This window comes from Pristiophorus japonicus, chromosome 24 (genome assembly GCF_044704955.1).
Source record: "Pristiophorus japonicus isolate sPriJap1 chromosome 24, sPriJap1.hap1, whole genome shotgun sequence".
Lineage (NCBI taxonomy): Eukaryota > Metazoa > Chordata > Chondrichthyes > Pristiophoridae > Pristiophorus > Pristiophorus japonicus.
In genome coordinates this window covers 31,714,695-31,732,375 of record NC_092000.1, presented here as the reverse complement: position 1 = coordinate 31,732,375, position 17,681 = coordinate 31,714,695, and the positions used below count along the sequence as shown (strand labels likewise).

Genomic DNA, 17,681 nt, shown 5'->3' with positions numbered 1-17,681 from the left:
GTGCGGGGGGGGGCGGAGCGGAGCGGAGAGAGAGAGAGAGAGAGAGAGAGAGAGAAGGGGGGGGTGGAGAGAGAAGGGCAGGAGTGGGGGGGAGGGGAGAGAAGGGGCAGGAGTTGGGGGGTGGGGAGAGAAGGGGCAGGAGTTGGGGGGTGGGAAGAGAAGGGGCAGGAGTTGGGGGTGGGAAGAGAAGGGGCAGGAGTTGGGGGTGGGGAGAGAAGGGGCAGGAGTTGGGGGTGGGAAGAGAAGAGGCAGGAGTTGGGGGTGGGGAGAGAAGGGGCAGGAGTTGGGGGTGGGAAGAGAAGGGGCAGGAGTTGGGGGTGGGGAGAGAAGGGGCAGGAGTTGGGGGTGGGAAGAGAAGGGGCGGGAGTTGGGGGTGGGAAGAGAAGAGGCAGGAGTTGGGGGTGGGGAGAGAAGGGGCAGGAGTTGGGGGGTGGGAAGAGAAGGGGCAGGAGTTGGGGGTGGGGAGAGAAGGGGCAGGAGTTGGGGGTGGGAAGAGAAGAGGCAGGAGTGGGGACCGGGGGTCAGGAGCGGGCAGGAATGGTGCGGATTGTAACACCCCACCCTGGAAGATTTCAATAACTACATTTGTTGCTAGACTCGATTTCAGCTCCAGTTCATGCCAGTAGTCTACAGATAACCTTTAATCCTTTGCCCTCGCCACCTGACTCTTCGCCCAGAACAAGTGTGGCTGCAGCAACTCATTTATCGTCCTGTCCTCTCCCCTTGACCCCAGGACCAGAGTGCAATACTTACCCAAAGATAAACAGCTGCATTGTGACTGTAACTGGAACACATTCCCAGAGACTGTCTACCTCAACCCTCCCGCCACAGCATCCTTCGATGGTTGTGACACTGCCTCGTTGTGAATGCTCACAGCACAGTTCACAACAAACAAGTAGCCCGCTAGCTGTTGCATGCTGCACCAAACCGACCCAGGTCACCGCACGACACGGCATTTCCTGTACTGTACTTCACGTGTTACCCCTGGGGCAATTGGGGACTGACTCCATCCATGTCTCCTGGTGCTGCCCGGGAACATTGCTGAGGAATTGTTTTTGCTGTTGGGAATTCGCCATAGCTTCATTGATGAGGCTGATTAACACAGCTTGTACTTGCCTTCTTGGAGCCTGTTATAAAAATATGGCCGATCGTATCAATAGACTACTGTTCGGAGTTTCCAACATTTCACTCTTACTCATCGGATCCTGTTAGATTATTGCTCCTGCACTCTGGACAGCGCCAGTCTGAAGTGAGGCCATTGCAGCAAAAGGTAACTGTCGGTTCCTGATGGTGGGTCTTTGAGGAGCTTTCAATTCAGGGTCCCGAGGCGGTGTTCCCTTTAAGCTGCGCGGTGGCCCAGTGCTCCAGGGGGTCACGCCCAGAGCTCTGAGGGTCTCGCCCAGCTCTACAGGGGTCCTGCCCAGGAGGTCCCGCCCAGTGCTCCGGGGGTCCCACGCAGCCGGTGCGCTGGCTTTGAAATCGAATAAACTGCACGTGTGGACTTTTGAATGGGCCATAGATCCTTAAGAGGGGCCATGCAGTCCCCACCTCCCCCCCCGCCCACAAAAAAAATGAACAGGAAACATTGTCCCCAAATCAGTGCGTTGGGTGGTACTGTGCCACACAATGGGGGTAAGGCCAGTCGGCACCAGATGAGGTTCTCACCTCGGGAAGGACTGAGCCACGGCAATTCTGGGAGGGTGGGGATTGTATTGGCATATGGCACGCATGGGTACCCCATTTTGCTGGGGAGTTGGTGCAGGCTGCTGGCTACCCTCAGTCAGAGCCTGCTCCATTATACAGGGATGGAGCAATGTACTGGGGATCAGACAGACTGGGCACAAACATAACCAGCCGATTAAAGGCACATTCTCAGCAACTCCACAACCATTGTAAAACACAACGGGCCCATGGGTTTGTGGCATTTCCAACATTAGCAAACTTAACAATGCAATTTTCTGTTGGACTTTTTTAACCTGTCTGCTATTTGCACTGGTCAATAATGGATGTTAAATAATTCTGTGCATTTTTGTAGATTTTTCATTTGCAATAAATAACACGAGATTTATTTCTAAAGTTTGACAATGATTTAATATATTGGTTACTAGCAGGAGATGTCACTATCATGTTGAGATGGTGTGAATATTTAAAGAATGTAATGATATTAAATATTAATCTACTTTCTGCAACCTAAACTGTCCTGTTTTGTGTGTGTGTGTGTGTGCGCCATTTTGCTAACATGGCCTTTAATCCCAACCCAGTTTCAGCCATTCAGTCGTCTCACTGTCCTTTCACCAGTGTGCAAATCTCTTCCTAGCTGCTGCAAATGCTGCTTACAGTTAGCTGGTGGGTAACACACGGGATAGGAGGTGGCCCCCTGACCCCAGCCCATCCCCACCCACCCACCCACCTGCAAAGCACCATAAACTACTCCATTCAGCAGCCTGCTTGAGATCTGAGAAAACTCTCCCATGTGGAGTTAACATTACTGCCAGAGCCACAACAGTCATGCAGTCCCTACTGTGGGAGCCAGTCACATCCACTTTGTCATAATGGTGAGGGTAGCAAGCCTTTCGCTTAGTCATAGAATGATAGAAATTTACAGCACAGAAGGCCATTTCAGCCCATCGAGTCCGCGTCGACCGACACAGCTATCCAGCCTAATCCCACTTTCCAGCTCCTGGTCCATAGCCCTGTAGGTTATGGCACTTTAAGTGCACATCCAAGTATTTTTTAAATGTGAGGCTTTCTGCCTCTACCACCCTTTCAGGCAGTAAGTTCCACATGCCCAACACCCTCTGGGTGAAGAAATTTCCCCTCATATCTCCTCTAAACTATGGACATGCACTCCAAGGTCACTTTGTTCCTCTACGCTTCTCAGTTTCCTACCATTTAACGTGAATTCCCTTGTCTTGTTAACCTTCTCCAAATGCATTACCTCACACTTTGTCAGATTGAATGTCATTTGCTACTGTTCTGCCCAGTTTACAGTTTTCTTCTTCATTATCAACCACACAGCCGAGTTTAGTATCAGCTGCAAACTTCTTAATCATACCCCCTCCATTCAAGTCTAAACCATTGAGATATACCACAAAAAGCAAGGGACCCAGCACTGAGCCCTGAGGAACCCCACTGGAAACAGCCTTCCGATCTCAAAATCACTCATCAACCATTACCCTTTGCTTCCTGCCTCTGAGCCAATTTTGGACCCAACTTGTTGCTTTGTACTGGATCCCATGGGCTTTTACCTTCAAGACCAATCTGTCATGTTGGACCTTGCAAAAGCCTTGCTAAAATCCATATCATCATCATAGGCAGTCCTCAAGATCAAGGAAGACTTGCTTCCACTCCAAAAGTGAATTCTCAGGTGACTGAACAGTCAAATACGGGAATTGCAGTCTCTATCACAGGTGTGACAGACAGTGGTTGAAGGGTGAGTGGGGAGTCTGGTTTGCCGCACGCTCCTTCCGCTGCCTGCGCTTGTTTTCAGCACCCTCCCGGATGCTCTTCCTCCACTTAGCGCGGTCTTTGGTCACGGACACCCAGGTGTTGGTGGAGATGTTGCACTTTTATCAAGGAGGCTTTGAGGATGTCCTTGAAATGTTTCCTCTACCTATGTGGGGCTCGCTAGCCGTGTAGGAGTTCCGAGTAGAGTGCTTGCTTTGGGAGTCTTGTGTCAGGCATGTGAACAATGTGGCCCGCTCAACGGAGCTGGTTGAGTGTGGTCAGTGCTTCGATGCTTGGGATGTTAGTCTGGTCGAGAACACTAAAGTTGGTGCATCTATCTTCCTGGGGTATTTTCAGGATCTTGCGGAGGCATACTGTATATGGTCCACTTCTCTGAGCCATACACGAGGGTGGGTATCGCTATAGCCCTGTAGACCATAAATTTGGTGCCAGATTTGAGGGCCTGATCTGCGAAAACTCTCTTCCTCAGGCGACCGAAGGCTGCACTGGCGCACTGGAGGCAGTGTTGAATCTCGTCGTCAATGAGAGGCTCCCGAGGTATGGGAAATGGGCCACGTTGTCCAGGGCCGTGCCGTGGATCTTGGTGGTCTATCCCTTTCTCCCTTTTTAAACAACAGTACAACGTTAGCAATCCTCCAATCCTCTGGCACCACACCTGTACCAGAGAGGATTGGAAAATGATGGTCAGAGCCTCTGCTATTTCCTCTCTTGCTTCTTTTAACAGCCTGTGATACATTTCATCTGGTTCTGGGGATTATCCACTTTCAAAGATGCAAAAGCCCTTAATACTTCCTCTCTCACTGTTGGCATTTCTGCCTCAGAGATAGAAGGTGTAGGGTTTGAGTCTCACTCCAGACAGGAGCTCCAGCTCTGAATTCTGGCTTGGCATCCACCGGAATACTCGTGTCCAAAGACAGCGTGCAAAGATAGGAAAACAATGATGTCACTACCCTGTCCGACCTGTGCACGCTCGCTCTACAAGGCAAGAGCATGAAGATGTGAAATGATCACGATGGGGTGAAGAGATGGAGCAGTTGTCAGAGGCTCTATCTCCAGATCCCTCCCACAGGCCACAAGCTGTGTTCTAGAGCTAGTAGCTGTGTGCTGTATACCCCAACACTGAAAGGTCTCTTCAAGCTCCTGTCTGTGACACCAGATTGGCAGGAGAGGAACAAGTAAATCCAAGTTCCTGACCTGGTAGCTGAGTGTATACTGCATGGTACATAAGTCTCAGGTGTGCTTGGCCATTTCATCTTGGCATCTCTGAGGAATTATGTTTTGCGTATTATCCTGGATGCTTTCTATCCCAAAGCCTACTGTCAATAAATGAACGAGGTACATTGCAATCTGAAAGACTGTTTGTCTCCCGGTTCTCGCTGTACCCGCCCATTCAAAGCTCCAGCCTGGTGGCCAATTCACATGTGTGTTATTGAAGTTGTGTAAATAGATGAGACAACGCTTCGAAAGCCCTTCAATTCTGAGCTGCTTCACTATTTTGGATAAATATGTGTGTGTGTGTGAGCCACCTCTGTAGTCAGCCGCACTGTCGCTTCCCCATTCTGCACTCAGTCCCAGTTTGTTCAAGCCATTCCTGAATGTATCTGCATTCAATTGTGTGCAGGTTGTGGTCAGGAGAAGGATACAGGAGCTTCATGCTTTAACCAGTGTCCCAACATTCAATGTCACGCTGGTGGTTACACTTCAACAGTGTATCGGGGAGGCTGAGAGGCTCCTGGGAAAGATTCTCTTTGCACAGAGGGTTGGCGGAGAGTCGGATGCTTTACCACCGGGTGCGGTTGAGCCAGAGACCAGTGCATCTTTCATGGAAAAACTGGATAAATAATTGAAGCAGAGAATATTTTACCGTACCTTTTATTTGATCCCACAGATATTACAATATTAAGGCAAGTCATTAACTGCACATAAGGAGACACTTCTTTAACAATAACATACTGTGTGCAGGGACTAACAGGGTTAGGATACTGGAAGGAGCTGGTGTGGTTTATTAAGAGCATTTCAGTCCCCAAGATGCAGCACATCCATGAATCATCCTTCATACTTCAGTATAAAATGACCGACTCCCTTCTCCTTCAAGCTACCAGCATTTCCCACTCCCAGCAATTGAAAGCTCGGTAAAAGAATGTTGGTATTTTCTCACTGCCCCCTGGCGCCTCATTCAGGGGTCTGAGGGGACCCTGCGCGGGGTTCCCGCCCCGGCACCGGTGCCAGTTTGAGCCAAATTCCTTTCTCGGTGCGGAGGATCAGCTCGGGTTTCCTACGCACCTCCTGTGATGTGTCTAGTGCCACCTCGAAGCGGTACAGTGTCAGTGCCACCACCACCTTCATCTCCGACAGGGCAAAGTTCTGCCCGATGCAGTTCCTAAACAACAAGGACAATCACAGACGGGGATAGTTAATGTCCGTTCGAATCAAGCGCCCACCCCCCCACTCTTTTCTCCCCCCCCCCCCACCTGAAACTCGAAGATCCAATTTCACAATCGGAGTTAAATTATGAGGACAGACATACATAGACTGGGCTTCCCTCGAGTATAAAAGATTGAGGGAGGATCTAATTGGGGTGTTTAAGATGACTAAAGGATTTGATAGTGGAGATAGAGAAACTATTTCCTCTGGTGGGGGGAGTCTAGAACAAGAGGACATAACTTGAAATTTAGAGCGAGGCTGTTCAGGGGTGATGTCTGGAAGCACTTTATACAAAATCTGGCAGGTGAAAATCTCGAACTCGCTCCCCCAAAAAAGTGCTGAGGCTGGGGGTCAATTGAAAATTTCAAAACCGAAATTGATAGAATTTTGTTCGGACCCTTTGCTGTATCCAGTGCGCTCAGCTGCTTCTTGATATCATGTGGAGTGAATCGAATTAGCTGGACTATCTTCTGTGAGGGCGGGGACCTCAGGAGGAGGCCGATATGGATCATCCACTCGGCACATCTGGCTGAAGATGATTGTCAAAACTTCGGCCTTGTCTTTTGCACTTGTGTGCTGGGTTCTGCCATCATTGAGGCTAGGATTGTTCATGGAGTCTCCTCCCATTAGTTGTCTAATGGTCCACCACCATTCACGACTGGATGTGGCAGGACTTTGATCTGATCCGTTAGTTGTGGGATCACTTAGCTCTGTCTATAGCATACTGCTTCTGCTGGTTATCAAGCATATGTTGTAGCTTCACCGGGTTGGCCCCTCATGTTTAGGTACGCCTGGTGCTGCTCCTGTCATGCTTTTCTACACTCCTCATTGAACCGGGGTTGGTCCCCTGGCTTGATGGTAATGGTAGAGTGAGGGATATGCTGGGCCATGAGGTTATAGATTGTGGTGGACTACAATTCTACTGCTGCTGATGGCCCACAGCGCCTCATGAATGCCCAGTTTTGAGCTGCTGGATCTGTTCTGAATCTATCCCATTTAAGCACAGTGGTAGTGCCACACAACACGATGGAGGGTGTGCACAAGGACTGTACGGTGATCACTGCTACCAACGCTGTCACCAACGTGGTAGTTGGTGATGGCGGAATCTGGGACATTGGCTGAAAGGTAAGATTCTGTGAGTATGACTATGTCAGGCTGTTGCTTGACTAGTCTGTGGGACAGCGCTCCCAATTTTGGCACACGTCCCCGGATGTTAGTGAGGAGGACTTTGCAGGGTCGACTGGGCTGAGTGTGCTGTTGTGTCTGAAGCCAGTGGCGAGGTTGATGCCGGGTGATCCGTCCAGTTTTATTATTCTTGTTTTTGGTAGCACTTTGTTACAACTGAGTGTCTCGCTGGGCAATTTCAGAGGGCAGTTAAGAGTCAACTACATCGCTGTAGGTCTGGAGTCACAGACCGGGTAAGGACAGCAGATTTCCTTCCCGAAAGGACATTAGTGAACCAGTTGGGTTTTTACGACAATCCGGTAGTTCCATGGTCACCATTACTGATTCTAGCTTTTTATTCCAGGTTTATTTAATTAACAATTTAAATTCCCCAGCTGCTGTGGTGGGATTTGAACTCGTAGTCCAGGCCTCTGGATTAACAACTCTTAAGCATGGCGGAACTGACTTGAGCGGTTGAATGGCCTACTCTTGTTCCAATACACATGCGTTACTCCAGCTGCTTGCGGTGAGTTATTCTGTGTGCAACAGTCCTCCCTTCCTCCCTTCTTCCCTCCCTTCCCTCATCGTGGGTCAATTTTAACCCAAAACTACAAGTTAGCTGCTTGATTCATGTGCCATGGTCCCTCCCCTCCCCCCCCCCGACCGTGCCCCGCGACCACTGCCCCTCCCCCAGCCGTTCCTCGAGACCATTGCCCCTCCCCTAACCATGCCCCTCCCCCTGGCCGTGCGCCTCCCTAACAGCACTGTGGGAGCACCTTCACCACACGGACTGCAGCGGTTCAAGGCGGCGGCTCACCATCACCTTCTCAAGGGCAATTAGGGATGGGCAATAATGCTGGCTGCCAGCGATACCCACTGCCCCCCACCCCAGCCGTGTCCCTCCCAACCTCACTTCGTTCTGGAAAAAACTCTCCCAATTCACTTATCTCTGCACTTTCAAAATCCCAACTGATCTGCTTGTCACTACGATTGAGGCCATCCATTCAGCCTCCTCTGCCCCTTTTCTCCATTCTCCGGTTTCCCCCGGCCCTAGCCCTGAACACATCTTCCTCTAATTTCACTCCTATCTGCCCTTTTGACTCTCCACGCTCTTGTTGTCCAAGCGACCCACCTCTTGCTCCCTTGACCCTATTCCCACCAAATTGCTGACTCCCAACTTCCCTTCCTGGTCCCAAGTTATCTGACATTGTTAACGGTTCTCTCTGCTCAAGTACTGTCCCCCTCCTTCAATTTTGCTGTCATCACCGCTCTCCACAAACTTTGTTCGCTAGCCACCGACTCCATCCCTCTCCCTAGCATCTGTCTGAGGTTGAACCAGACTGTTCGCAAATCTCGTCATATTTGACCCCCGCGATGAGCTTACGACCACATACCCGCGCCATAATTAAAACCGCCTATTTCCACCTTCGTAACATCGCCCGTTTCCTCCCCCCTCCCCCGCCTGAGGTCATCTGCTGCTGAAACCCTCATCCATTGTATTGTTACCGCTAGACTTGACTATTCCAGCTCACTCCTGGCGATTTAATGTCTCATCTTAAAACACGGCACCTCCAACAGTGCAGCACTCCCTCAGCACTGCACTGGCATGTCAGCCTGGATTTGTGTGCTCAAATCCCTGGCCTGAGATAGTGTTTGCAGCTGGAGAACGCACGCTGTTCTAAGGCAAGTTGCTTCTTGCTCACGTTGCGATAAGGCCAGAGCAGAGGGAGATGTTATCCTCCCCCATCTATCAGTAGTGTGAGTTACAACCTACCGTCCCGAGGCACTCCCACTGCTCTCCAAACCCGGGCCTGGTCGGGCTGGACACAAGAGGTACAGCCCCCTCTAACATAGTCCCCGTGCGCTCCCTCACCCACACTGCAGCTCAGATATCGCCCCGAGGGCTCGCGGATCTAGTGCGCATTGTAAACCAGACACCTTTCACTCCACATTCAGGCAGAAAGCCCATGCCCCGCTTTGTCTGATCAGGGTTCAGAGTCGGACGCCAGGTCCCTGGAAGGCAGATGTTCCGAGGCTTGCTGTCATTGGCCCTTGTGAGCGAACGTTGAACCCCATCCTTAGGAATGATCCCAAACATCACTGATCAACTGACAGCACCGACTGCTCTGCCAGTTTGAGCCTCTGGGAGCGCTGTGGCTCCCACTATTCCTCCCCCCCCCTCCCGGCCCGTGCCCGTTCCCAGGAGGTCAGGGAGCAGGACTGGAGACCCTGATACCACCCAACGTGTCATTGTAGGGGCTGAATGGATAGGAGCAAGCAGTCTCAGCAGATAGGGGCATTTCACTGATGTAAAGCACCTCCAGCCACGTGTTGGATGCACTTGGTTTCGGCTGGAGGACAGCCAGCAACTTTGGTAAGGGAATGAACTCTGACTGTGTGCGGGTCGGGGAGGATACTGCTGCTGTTTCTGGCACTGCCTCAATAGTGGGCTCGTCTGCGGGCACCGACTCCCACCTAATACGACACTGCATCCAAGACTGTGGCCTGATCGTAAAGGGTGGCGTACGGTGCGTGTGAGCCCTAGGGTGGGCGGGGGTCCAGGGGCGTTAATCTTAACCTAACCCAATATCGCCCGCCTGCCTCACCCATCCCACCCCCCTCCCGCCTGCCTCGCCCACCTCACCACCCCCCCCTGCCCATCTCACCCACATCCATTCCCCCCCCCCCCCTGCCCGCCTCACCCATCCCACCTCCCCTCCCGCCTGCCTCACCTCAACCACCCCTGCTGCCCCTCTCCCAGGTCTCCAACTAAACCTGCAGTCAGAGCCTGGCTTGGATATGTGAAGTGGGACCCCAGGTCCTTCCTGCTCGCCTGCTGAGCCGGTTAATGTGGGGAGCCTGAGGGAGGGATGGTGGGTTAGTGGGTAACTGCCAGAAGGGGGAGTTAAAACCAGGCCCCGAGGGGGTAATGTTAAGCAAATGCCCATCAGGAAAGGGGCGGGATTGAGAGCACTGACGGTTCACCAAGCACCGGAGTCAGTGGGAGCAATATTAGCGCGGAGTGAAGGGGACGACCGCCCGCAGAGTTGGGTCAGTTTCAGGATCCCAGATCGGAAGAACCAGTGCGATTGCGACCCAGCATCTCCAAGCTAAACAAACTTTCCCGGAGCACACGACGGGAACATCCCAGGAATGCCGGGAATCAGAGCGGAACAGCTCACCTTGGGCCGGCCGAGAACGGGATGTAAGAGTACGGAGACCTCTTGTCCGGGTTGGAGGAATCGAAGCGGTACGGGTCGTACACCTGCCAAAGGAAAAGGGTCAAGCGGTTAACAGGCCACTGGGCCACCTCGCAGGTTTTCAACACGTCCGTCGCTCATTAACGAGGTCGCGCACAGACCAATCAGAGCCACCCGCGGGATCTTGCTGCACCTGCACTTTTATAAACTCTACTGAAGCTCAGAAATGAACACGCTCGAGAAGGATCCCATGAGAGTTCATCCCGTATTCATCTCACGAGACCCTAATCTTGGGAATATTGACATTCGGTGAGCACAAACTGGAAAATGTGAATAATCTGTGGTCACTGGAGCGTTGTGTATCAGCCTTGGCTGCCTCCGTGTCAGTAGGTCGTGGGTTCAAGCCCTACACCAGAGACTTTATTATTTATTTAATCGTTCCTGGGATGTGGGCATTGCTGGCAAGGCTGGCATTTATTGCCCATCCCCAATTGCTCTCGAGAAGGTGGTGATGAGCAGCCATTTCAGAGGGGCAGTTAAGAATCAACCACATTGCTGTGGGTCTGGAGTCAGATGTAGGCCAGACCGGGTAAGGACGGCAGATTTCCTTCCCTAAAAGGACATTAGTGAACCAGATGGGTTTTTCAGACAATATAGTATATAATAATCACCATTACGGACACCAACTTTTTATTCCAGGTTTATTTAATTAACTGAATTTAAATTCCCCAGCTGCCGTGGTGGGATTTGAATTCGGATCTCCCGATCGTTAGTCTGGGCCTCTGGATTACTGGTCCTGTAACATAACCACTGTGCTACCGTTCCCAAAGACTTGATGCTTAACCCAGGTGGGCTGCTCAGTGCACTACAGTCGGCTTCCTGGGGGGGCCGGGAGGGGTGGTGATGGGGGGGGGGGGGGACAGAGAATGGTTAAATGTGGGGATTGCCGGTGGGGGTGGGGGGGGATCACTCCTGCTAATCCCGGCTCCATATTTCAGGCACGTTAGTTCCCTTTTCTTGTTGCGGGCGATCCCTAGGCCCCGGCTCCCCGAGTGGGGCCCACGATAGTGCCTTGGGGCAAGTCAGTGTTGGAGAGGGCGGTGAGGGGCTTCAAACTGGGGGTGGGCTCCTTAACTGCATTTGCAAAGGGCCGGACGCTGGCTCGAGGCCCCCGCTGGGTAAAGGACACCTCTGGTTTGTCCTTGCCCAATATGGCGGGTGCCGCGCACCCGGCCGCCATTTTGGGGCCTTAGTCGGCCGTGTGGCACCTGAATAACAGGTGCTACGCTGCCGATTTCTGGGCCATGGATGCCAACGCTCCCTCCCAGTCCTGTAACCGCGCCCCCTCTAATTCTGCACAATCAGTAGGAGGAGGAAGGACAGCCTACTGAGCGCTGGCCCTCTGTATCGCTGCAGTGGGAAGGGGTCAGTACCTCGGGCTCCGGCCAGACTGCGGGGTTATGGTGCGTTCCGTAGATGCTGATCAGGCAGATGTTCCCTGTAAAACAAACAAAGGCTCACAATTACTGCCTCTCCCTTCCTTAAACCCCAAGGGCCTAGAGATCCATCTGGGGCAGTGGCACAGGCCGGGGGTGCGGGTATCGGATCGGCCGACGGTGATACACAGCGCCCGATAATCAATTCCAGTGACCACAGTCGCGCTGACTCTCAGGGTGTGCCGACAACGGGCGTCCGATCCCACACCGCCCCTGGCGAATTTCTCGGCCCATTATTAAAATAATGAAATGAACCCTTGCTGCGGATAAACCCAAGGCTGTCCCAGGGAGAGACAGTGCACCATGAGAGGAGAGAACAGGAGGTTGAAGGGACAGTGGGCGGTGCAAGGCCCCCAGTATCCACGGCCGATTGGGGAGCGAGGGCCAGAGTTCCACCACTTTTTGTCTGTGTGAGGAAGTGCTTCCTGACATCACTCCTGAACTGCCCAGCTCTAGATGTAAGGCTATGCCCTCTTGTTCTGGACTCTCCCCATCAGAGGAAATAGTTTGAGGCCCACCCACCCCATAGAATAGAATCGGAGAATGTTTACAGCACAGGAGGAGGCCATTTGGCCTGTCGAGCCCGTGCTGGCTCTCTGCAAGAGCACTTCAGCCAGTCCCCCTCCCCCGCCCTTTCCCTGTGGCCCTGCAATTTTTCCCCTTCAGTCGCGCTGACTTACCAATTCCCTTTTTGCCACAATTGAATCTACCTCCACCATCCTTTCAGGCCGTGAATTCCAGATCATAACCACTCGCTGCGCAAAAAAGTTTTTCCTCGTCGTCTTTGGTTCTTCTGCCAATCACCTTAAATCTGTGTCCTCTGGTTCTCCACCCTTCCACCAATGGGAACAGTTTCTCTCTGTCTACTCTGTCCAGACCCCTCATGATTTTGAACACCTCTATCATATCTCCTCTCAACCGTCTCTGCTCTAAGGAGAACAACCCCAGCTTCTCCAGTCTGTCCAAGTCCCTCAACCCGGGAAACCCTGGGAACCCCTCATCTCCAACTCTGATTTGCCCCCAAGCGCTATCGTGGGCCCCATTCGGGGAAACGTGGCTTAGCCTGCAGCAAACAAAGGGAGTCAAGTCCCTGGAATGTGGAGCCGGGATCAGTAGGAGTGATTCCACAGCCCTCCAATCCCCACATTTAATCAGCCCTCCCGGCCCCCCAGGAAACCCAGCTGTAGCGCACCGAGGAGCACGCCTAGATTTAGCACCGTGGGACTTGAACCCACAACCTTCTGACTCTGCTATTGTGCCCCATCAAATCCTGTCCTCATGTTATCACTTCAGTTAGATTGCCCTCAACGTTCTAAAACTCACGGGAATACAAGCCTGTGCTGGTAATCTAACCCTGTGCACCCCGGTGCCAGAACCCCCTTATCCCCATGTTGGATAACCCTTGCCACTGGACCAAGACCTAGCTCTGTCAAGCCCGTGTAGTGGTTGGTGTGCAACGGTCACCCAACGTTAAAAAAAATCCATGCACAGGCATCTTCCACCCTTCAACATTAAGTTCAGGACCTGGAATATTAGGTCCTTCATTGAAACACCTGTGAACTCATCCCTTTTTGGCTGATGATGATGACCCCTGAGCGCCCCAGTGCCAAAGCCCCCTTATCCCTGTGTGCCCCAGTGCCAGAGACCCCTTACCCCCAGTGCCTGAGCCCCCTTACCCCCAGTGCCAGAGACCCCTTACCCCCAGTGTCAGAGCCCCCTTACCCCCAGTGTCAGAGCCCCCTTACCCCCAGTGTCAGAGCCCCCTTACCCCCAGTGTCAGAGCCCCCTTACCCCCAGTGTCAGAGCCCCCTTACCCCCAGTGTCAGAGACCCCTTACCCCCAGTGCCAGAGACCCCTTACCCCCAGTGTCAGAGACCCCTTATCCCTGTGTGCTCCAGTGCCCGAGCCCCCTTACCCCCGGTGCCAGAGACCCCTTACCCCCGTGATCCCTGATGCCCGAGCCCCCTTACCCCCAGTGTCAGAGACCCCTTACCCCCGGTGCCTGAGCCCCCTTACCTGTGTGCCCCAGTGCCAGAGCCCCCTTACCCCCAGTGCCAGAGACCCCTTACCCCCGGTGCCAGAGACCCCTTACCCCCGGTGCCAGAGACCCCTTACCCCCGGTGCCAGAGACCCCTTACCCCCAGTGCCCGAGCCCCCTTACCCCCAGTGCCCTAGTGTCAGAGCCCCCTTACCCCCAGTGTCAGAGCCCCCTTACCCCCAGTGCCAGAGCCCCCTTACCCCCAGTGCCAGAGACCCCTTACCCCCATGATCCCTGATGCCCGAGCCCCCTTACCCCCGGTGCCAGAGACCCCTTACCCCCGGTGCCAGAGACCCCTTACCCCCGTGATCCCTGATGCCCGAGCCCCCTTACCCCCAGTGTCAGAGACCCCTTACCCCCGGTGCCTGAACCCCCTTACCTGTGTGCCCCAGTGCCAGAGCCCCCTTACCCCCGGTGCCAGAGACCCCTTACCCCCGGTGCCAGAGACCCCTTACCCCCGGTGCCAGAGACCCCTTACCCCCGGTGCCAGAGACCCCTTACCCCCGGTGCCAGAGACCCCTTACCCCCGTGATCCCTGATGCCCGAGCCCCCTTACCCCCAGTGCCCGAGCCCCCTTACCCCCGGTGCCAGAGACCCCTTACCCCCGGTGCCAGAGACCCCTTACCCCCGGTGCCCGAGCCCCCTTAACCCCGGTGCCCTAGTGCCAGAGACCCCTTACCCCCATGATCCCTGATGCCCGAGCCCCCTTACCCCCGGTGCCTGAGCTCCCTTACCCCCGGTGCCTGAGCCCCCTTACCCCCGGTGCCCGAGCCCCCTTACCCCCGTGATCTATGATGCCCGAGCCCCCTTACCCCCAGTGCCCGAGCCCCCTTACCCCCGGTGCCAGAGACCCCTTACCCCCGTGATCCCTGATGCCCGAGCCCCCTTACCCCCAGTGCCCGAGCCCCCTTACCCTCAGTGCCAGAGACCCCTTACCCCCATGATCCCTGATGCCCGAGCCCCCTTACCCCTGGTGCCCGAGCCCCCTTACCCCCGGTGCCAGAGACCCCTTACCCCCGTGATCCCTGATGCCCGAGCCCCCTTACCCCCAGTGCCCGAGCCCCCTTACCCCCGGTGCCCTAGTGCCAGAGACCCCTTACCCCCATGACCCCTGGTGCCTGAGCCCCCTTACCCCCGGTGCCTGAACCCCCTTACCCCCGGTGCCCGAGCCCCCTTACCCCCGGTGCCTGAGCCCCCTTACCCCCGGTGCCCGAGCCCCCTTACCCCCGGTGCCCGAGCCCCCTTACCCCAATGATCACTGGTGCCTGAGCCCCCGGTGCCCCAGTGCCTAGCCCCCTTACCCCCGGTGCCCGAGCCCTTACCCCCAGTGCCCAAGCCCCCTTACCCTCATGATCCCTGGTGCCCGAGCCCCCTTACCCTCAGTGCCCGAGCCCCCTTACCCTCAGTGCCCGAGCCCCCTTGCCCTCAGTGCCCGAGCCCCCTTGCCACCGTGATCCCTGATGCCCGAGCCCCCTTACCCCCGGTGCCTGAGCCCCCTTACCCCCGGTGCCCGAGCTCCCTTACCCCCGGTGCCCGAACCCCCTTACCCCCGGTGCCCAAGCCCCCTTACCCCCGGTGCCCGAGCCCCCTTACCCCCAGTGCCCGAGCCCCCTTACCCCCAGTGCCCGAGCCCCCTTTCCGGTGCCCTAGTGCCAGAGACCCCTTACCCCCATGATCCCTGATGCCCGAGCCCCCTTACCCCCGGTGCCCGAGCCCCCTTACCCCCGGTGCCCGAGCCCCCTTACCCCCGGTGCCCGAGCCCCCTTACCCCAATGATCACTGGTGCCTGAGCCCCCGGTGCCCCAGTGCCTAGCCCTCTTACCCCCTTACCCCCGGTGCCCGAGCCCCCTTACCCTCAGTGCCCGAGCCCCCTTACCCCCGTGATCCCTGATGCCCGAGCCCCCTTACCACCGGTGCCCGAGCCCCCTTACCCCCGGTGCCCGAGCCCCCTTACCCCCGGTGCCCGAGCCCCCTTACCCCCGTGATCCCTGGTGCCCGAGCCCCCTTACCCCCGGTGCCCGAGCCCCCTTACCCCCGGTGCCCGAGCCCCCTTACTCTCATGATCCCTGGTGCCCGAGCCCCCTTACCCTCAGTGCCCGAGCCCCCTTACCCCCGGTGCCCGAGCCCCCTTACCCTTCGGAATGACCCTGGTGTCGGGGAGCTTGATGTCCTCAGTGCAGCAACGAGCCACGGTGGTAACGGGCGGGTGCAGACGCAGGGACTCCTTGATACACATGGTGGTGAAGGGCATCTGGGAGAGATCGTCCCTGTGGGGAAAGGGCACACAGCGAGATCAGGAACATCAATCCTACTGGGCCCCAAACACAATGCAAAGTACACAGTCGCGTGAAGCAGGGAGAGCGGCACATTCCAAAGCCCCCTGTGGGTAAACTGCTCTGGGACACATGGTGGAGACTGTATAAAGACAGCTTCATCGGCCTCCAACTTAGGGTCCTCAACCCTCCAGGATAGGCCTGCAGTCTCCAGGAATTGGACATGACTCCCCCAGACACTGCTGTGAGCAAGCCCAGGAGAACAATCACAGGGGCATTGAAAAAAAAGTGTTTCCAAAAACAAAAATCTTTAAAAGATCCCATGGCACTATTTCAGAGAAGAGCAGGTGAGTTATCCCCCGTGTCCTGGCCAATATTTATCAAACAACAAAAAACCCAGATCTGGGTCATTATCACATTGCTGTTTGTGGGAGCTTGCTGTGCGCAGATTGGCATTTCCCACATTACAACAGTGACTGCACTCCAAAAGTACTTCATTAGCTGTAAAGTGTTTAGACGTCCAGTGGTCGTGAAAGGCGCTATATAGATGGAAGTCTTTCTTTTACTATAATGTAGTTGTTGACAAATCACAGCAATTGATCTCTGTACAACTAGCCTGAACACCAGGCCAGGAAAACCCCCAGGTTTGTGAATCACGGGTACAAAGTCTCCTGTTCCTCCCGAGCCTGCTACACTCAACACATGCCATGTCTCACATTACTCACTTCCTGAATGACCTCATCTTCCCCAGCCTGCCTGCCTGCCTTACACGTGACCTTCCACCAGGAACCTCACCAATAATAAAAGCAGTAGTTTAAGGGGGAGCAGGAAATGGGGTGTTGGGGCGAAGGCAGCGGTTGCTAGCCCTCCAGCATTGGCCCCGAGGCTCCAGGAATTTAACATCAATCTCCAGGATACGACTGTGAGCAGTCGACATAATTTCCTCCATTACAACAGTGACCACACCTCAAAAGTACTTCATTATCTTTGAGCTGGGAGAGGATGGGCTGTTTGGGTGGGGGCGGGGCATTGGAGGCAGGAGGTCATGTGATGAAACCTCCAGGAATAGATCCAACCATAGTTGGCACCCCTGGCTGGGGGAGGGGTGGACATAGGCGGGGTGGGTGGACTAGGCGGATACAGAGAGAATGTTTCCACTGATGGGGGAGACTAGAACTAGAGGGCATCATCTTAGAATAAGAGGCCGCCCATTTAAAACAGAGATAAGGAGAAATTTCTTCTCTCAGAGGGTTGTAAATCTGTGGAATTCGCTGCCTTAGAGAGCTGTGGAAGCTGGGACATTGAATAAATTTAAGATAGAAATAGACAGTTTCTTAAACAATAAGGGATTATGGGGAGCAGGCAGGGAAGTGGACCCAAGTCCAAGATCGGATCAGCCATGATCGTATTAAATGGCGGAGTAGGCTCGAGGGGCCGTATGGCCTACTTCTATTTCTTATGTTCTTAATACAGTGAATCTCCCGCATCCCCCCACCCCCCAACCCCAGTTACCCCCAATGAGATGGACTTCCCTTCACTATCCCAGAGTCCCTGGTGTTTATCTCACCACATTCCTGTTGGCAGGCTCACTCGGTGTGAGGTGTGGCCTAGCGCAGCT

At 54.5% G+C, this 17,681-nt stretch overlaps 1 protein-coding gene across 4 annotated transcripts in view; it reads right to left on the bottom strand.

Annotated features, from left to right (window-relative positions):
• Nucleotides 1-5,324: 5,324 nt before the first annotated feature.
• The window catches only part of LOC139237997 (ultra-long-chain fatty acid omega-hydroxylase-like), a 64,042-nt gene continuing 51,685 nt past the window's right edge, over nt 5,325-17,681 (bottom strand). For all 4 annotated transcript variants that reach the window (XM_070867385.1, XM_070867382.1, XM_070867383.1 and 1 more), the window contains 4 exons: nt 15,924-16,057; nt 11,690-11,754; nt 10,239-10,321; nt 5,325-5,848 (listed from right to left, as the gene is read on the bottom strand). In XM_070867385.1, the coding sequence (XP_070723486.1) occupies nt 5,641-5,848; nt 10,239-10,321; nt 11,690-11,754; nt 15,924-16,057 (490 nt within the window). In that variant the 3' untranslated portion in view covers nt 5,325-5,640. The remainder of the gene's footprint in view (nt 5,849-10,238; nt 10,322-11,689; nt 11,755-15,923; nt 16,058-17,681) is intronic.